Source organism: Phyllobates terribilis, unplaced genomic scaffold, assembly GCF_046119375.1.
Source record: "Phyllobates terribilis strain yellow unplaced genomic scaffold, ASM4611937v1 Scaffold_5__5_contigs__length_657084704, whole genome shotgun sequence".
Taxonomy (NCBI): Eukaryota; Metazoa; Chordata; class Amphibia; order Anura; family Dendrobatidae; genus Phyllobates; species Phyllobates terribilis.
The window spans coordinates 145,902,887-145,908,294 of NW_027362765.1; the positions used below are offsets into that span (position 1 = coordinate 145,902,887).

The window sequence follows — 5,408 nt, forward strand, 5'->3', positions numbered from 1 at the left end:
GTCTGGTTCTTGCTGGTTAAAACAAGTAACAGACAGAGGGCAAAATGTGGTGTGGTTAGAAGTAGTAAGACTTTCTCCTGAAATAGACTGCATGTGTTGTGCGGCTCCTGTGGACCTCATCAGTAGTAGTCCATGCTCAAAAGTGCGACACGTGGTCGAGATATTGATATGAGTGGGATGTATACATTTAATGCAATCGTTTTCTTTCTCTTTTCCTCCATATTACTTTGGCAGCCTCCTCAGTATAAGTTGGACACTCGCTTGGCGCGCTTGCTGGGTGTTCACACTCAGACCCGTGCCAACATCATGCAGGCTCTGTGGCTATATATTAAGACTAACAAGCTGCAAGACAGTCATGAGAAGGAATACATCAACTGCAATCGCTACTTCAGACAGGTAGGAGAGTCATCAGATGCTGATCACTGAGAAGCCAAAGCCAAGTCCTCATATCTTTTAATACTACTACAGAAGCGTACGTCTAGAGCTACTTATCATTCACAAGATAATGTGCATGTATTCTGCTAAAGGACCAACATCCTTAAAGGGGTGGTCTCAAGTTTGGAAGTTAGCTTCCCAAACGTTGGGGGTCCAGCCGCTGAGACCCCGACCGATCCAAGAACTGGGGCTCTTCAGATCCCCGTGTGAATGGAACAGCGGTCAATAATGTGCACATCTGCTCCATTCATTCTTGTCCAATTAAGAATGAATGATGCGGATTATCAACCACTGCTCCATTCACACGGGGCTCTAAAGAGCCCCAATTCTTGGGATCATTCGGGGTCACAGCTGTGTGGCCCCCAGCGATCAAAAGTTATCCCCTATTTACAGGATAACCTTAAAGGGGTATTTTCAAGTTATTAATCAGCCTAATACACCATTATGGGTAGAAGTAATGTGTATATGAGCATTCATCATCTGTCAGGGAAAACAGGGACCAAACACATGACCCATCTGTTCTCCAGGAAATAAGCTGCCGCCAGAGCTGTCTGGCAGCTGCTTACTCTGTTCTTATTGAAAACACATGAACACTCAGCCAATATGAACATTTATGTGTATTGGTGACTGGAAGAGATTGCCATCAGCCAAACAAGCATAGAGCTGACAGCTATTGCATGTGTATGGCCATTGTAGGATTGTTTCTCCGCTATCTCTCCTGCTTATGTCACTTCTGCTGCTTCCTCGTCTAATCTTCTTCCACTTATTCCCACAGATATTTAACTGTATCCGAATGAGATTCTCAGACATTCCCATGAAGTTAGCCAGTCTCTTGCAGCACCCAGACCCTATAATAATTAATCACAGCATTAGGTAGGTGCACCTAAGGTAAATGGGATCATTTTTTCTAATAAAAAAAAAATAACCTAATACACAAGCTTACTTTATATTCTATTCACCGTTTTGCCTAGTGTGGACCCAAATGATCAGAAGAAGACGGCCTGTTATGACATTGAGGTTGAAGTGGATGACCCTCTAAAGTCCCAAATGAGCAACTTTCTTGCATCTACTACAAACCAGCAGGAGATCGCCAGCCTGGATACCAAGGTTAGACTCCTCAATCTTTGCCAAGATCCATAAACCAACCTGTTCTCTTCCTTCTATTAATTACGCACGTTGATGTTTGACTTTTAAATGTATTTTCTGACTTTTACCCCTTTCAGATTCACGAGACAATCGAATCCATCAACCAGCTGAAGACACAGAGAGACTTCATGCTAAGCTTCAGCAATGATCCACAGGAATTTATCCAAGACTGGCTGAAATCCCAAAGCAGAGACCTCAAGGTAATGCTAAAATCTATTCACTTACATTGGTTTTCGGTATGATGAAAGCTCCTCATATACAGTAGGCTAACGTCAGCCAAATCTGCCAAGGATTTGACCAACAGTCAAATGTGTTTGGGGACTCTTGACAGATGATTATCTGGGGAGTTAAGGACCTGACATGTCCGATCCTTTTGTTCTCCCTGAGATAGGCTGCCACCAGACATGTCTGGCAGTGGCTCTCTCATATATCACAGGAGCGCTCAGCCAATTGAGTGCTCCTGTATATGGGGGAGATGGCCGAAATAGCTGCCGGACAAACAATCAGCCGAACTATGCTTATGTATTCAGCATGTGGGCATAAGTATATTTGTAAATACCTTGTGTTGCTGATACTGCCTGTGAGCGGCGCTATCGGGCTGACGTCACGACAATGAATGGGGAGAGGGAGAGCGTGCGGTGGATGCTGGGCTGTGACGCAGGGGAATAACCCCGCCCACAACCCAGGAGCCACCGGTGGAACGCGGAAGAGAGAACCCTGGCTGCCGCCTGGACTTGTCGTGACATCAGCGGATGTCACCGCCGGCTGCAGCCGGGGGGTCACATGATGCCTGTGAGCGCCCAGTGATAGCGCCGCTCACAGGCATTGTCTGCAACACAAGGTATTTACAGAGATACTTATGGCCACATGCTGAATACATTGGGCAACTTAAAAAAAGTACCGGACAACCCCTTTAAGGTTTCAATTATATGGGAATTTTTATACATTAAAGAGGTCGTCCAAAATAGGTCATCAGTATCAGATCCGTGGGGGGTCTGACACCAGGTATCCCCACCTATCAGATCTGGTGGCAGCTGGATGTAATAAAGCTGCGCTATTCAGCGCTGATCACATTTCCATCCTGCTGTAACCAACAGCAGCTGATGGGTGAGGGTGTCACACCGACTGATCTGATATTAAACTCCTATCAATCAACATCATTACTCTGGAAAACACTTTAAGGAAAAAACTGATACAGGTGATTTATTACATTGTTGTTTTATTGCTTATTTTAGATCATGACAGATATGATGGGAAACCCAGATGAGGAAAGACATTCAGAGTTTTACCAGCAACCGTGGGCTCAAGAAGCTGTGGGAAGACACATCTACTTTAAGGTCAGTTTCTACAATTAAAAGTTGTTAACTCCTTCTATCCCATTCATGACATCCCCATTAACAAATGCAGTTATGGAATAATGAAGAAGACTTAAGCTGTCCTTAGATATTAGACAGCAGGTGGCCAGACGATTGCTTGGCTAGCAACTATCTCACCCAAATTTCACACACACATGAACTCTCGGCAACACTGAGTGCTCCTTTGTTTTCAGTGAGAGTCGTATGGCAGCCTCTTATCTCTAGGGATAACAAAAGGATTTTGTGTTGAAATTCAACAGGCCGGATTATTCTCTACCTCGACATCATCATCTATTCACATCTAATTTAGCGGTTGGCCGATCCTGTCGTAATCACAATTTTATCTAATGTGTATGGGGGCATTAAGGCTATGTGCCCACGTAGCAGGTTTGATGCAGAGCGTTTTTGCATTTCTCTGGCAGAAAAAAACGCATTCAGATTTACATGCGTTTTTTCTGCCAGAGAGAAGCGTTTTTTCAGCCTTTTCGCATGCGTTTTTTCAAGCAGTTTTCCAAGCAATTTTCAGCATCTCTTGGAAAGTGCTTGACAAGTTGATCACACACTATAAATCCATGCAACCGGCATGGATTTATAATGTGTGAACAACTGATGCTTTAAATGCAGCATCTATAGTAAAAAAAAAAAAAAGAGAATTAAAACGTTAAAAATAAAAAAAACCTGTATACTCACCTCTCCGCCGGCCCCCAGTCTGCTCCTGGCCGCGTCCTGTCTGCTCCCTGCCGCGTCCGCAGTGTACTGTCAGGACCTGCGATGACTTCATTTAGTCAGCTGATGGTCACGCGACCATCACCTGACCGCCGACGTCAGCGGTCGCGTGACCATCAGGTGACTAAATGACGTCACCGCAGATCCTGACAGTACACTGCGGGATGCCAAGGAGAGAGGACGTGGCCGGGAGCAGACCGGGGGCCGCCGGAGAGGTGAATATACAGGTTTTGTTTATTTTTAACTTTTTTATTTATTTTTTTTCACCGCGTGGTAGCCGGGATGAAGAGGAGTTGTAGTCTCCTTCATCCCGGGTACCATATGCTGCAAATTCGCGGCCATTGAATTTAATTGAAACGCAGCAAATCCACATATACCTGCGGGTTTTCTGCGTTTCAATGTTCCTCAATGGCCGCGAATTTGCGGCGTAATCGCGGTAGAAATGGTCATGCTGCGTTTTGCAACGCAATGCGAATTCCCCGCGCTAATTAGCGCATCATGTGCACAGCACATCCGAATTCACATTGCTTTGCATGGCAGACGGTTTTCCAAGCGTTTTCGCAGCCGTAAAAATGCCGCAAAAACGCTACTTGGGCACTTAACCTAAGGGTTTGATTGCCTCTGCAATGGTGCACATTCAGAAAGCAGACTCTGTTGTACCCTGAGTTTACTTATACATGGTAAATTACATACCACCCCAATTACTAGCAATCTAGCTAGAGCAGATCAGGTCTCCGTTAGTCAGAGCCAGCTAGGGACCAAGAAGAGAAGACAAAAGCGGTTTATTACGGATTCTGTCTTCTCTTGTTCAGGCTACTTATCGCAGTGAGAGCTTTGTAGTGTATAGAAGCGTTAATGACGGTTTTATAGTAGTGATTAAACACATCAATTAAGGCTGTGTAGTGTATAGAAGCATTAATAAGAGTTGTGTAGGGAAGGACTTGCGGTATTGATGTGCAATACAGTGTGGTGCATGTCTTTTGCAATGATTCACTATGGTAAAGAGATGGTGCAGCATCCATCTGGGCTGTAGCTCATAAGCATATAGTGCATCTTTCAAAAATGATGTTTCAAATTAATCTTATAGCTGCTAAAATGTGTCAAGGCAAAAAAAATGGCAGATCATTAAGGAAGACCTGTCACAAGGTCAGAAGTGACCAATTTTAACTTAGATTTTATTCCCAGTGCTCCCTTGAGTACTCTTTGTTTTTTTAATCTACCATATGGCGGTATGGTATTTAAAATTAATTTTTATGGTCTTTACCAGGGGGGCGATGCTCACAGGATTCTCTGGGGGCATCTCAGCATAATTACCCTGTGAGCAATTCCCCCTAGGAAAGACCATACAAGTTTGCATATTGGGGATACTACTTAAAAAGATACACATGTCTGAATCCAAAGGGTGTATTGAAAAAAAAAATACTCAGGCGAACAGTAGGAATAAAATAGGAGTAAAAAAAAATTCCACTTTTGACAGGTTTTCCTTAAGGCCCTTTTAGGGCTAGTCATAAACTGGTTAAGAATGTCATACCCTTTAGATAGTTGTCAGGTGCAGTCCTTGTTTGATAGCTATCTGCCCACCATTACACCATAAATCTGGCCAAAAGTGAATGTTTATTTCAATGGCAAAACACAGAGGATCAGCATGTAGAAATCCGGGCAGGCCTTTCTGAGTTTGCATATTATTTTCTAAGTATTTCACTCATCTCCTGCAGAAATTCATTTCACTGTTTTTTTTCGTTTTAG

The 5,408-nt window shown here is 43.8% G+C and overlaps 1 protein-coding gene across 1 annotated transcript in view; it reads left to right on the plus strand.

Annotated features, from left to right (window-relative positions):
- SMARCD2 (SWI/SNF related BAF chromatin remodeling complex subunit D2) overlaps positions 1–5,408 on the plus strand; it is a 45,458-nt gene that overhangs the window by 35,718 nt on the left and 4,332 nt on the right. Inside the window, exons 8-12 of the mRNA XM_073683134.1 lie at positions 235–396; positions 1,211–1,308; positions 1,407–1,542; positions 1,659–1,781; positions 2,817–2,918. Of these exons, the coding sequence (XP_073539235.1) occupies positions 235–396; positions 1,211–1,308; positions 1,407–1,542; positions 1,659–1,781; positions 2,817–2,918 (621 nt within the window). The remainder of the gene's footprint in view (positions 1–234; positions 397–1,210; positions 1,309–1,406; positions 1,543–1,658; positions 1,782–2,816; positions 2,919–5,408) is intronic.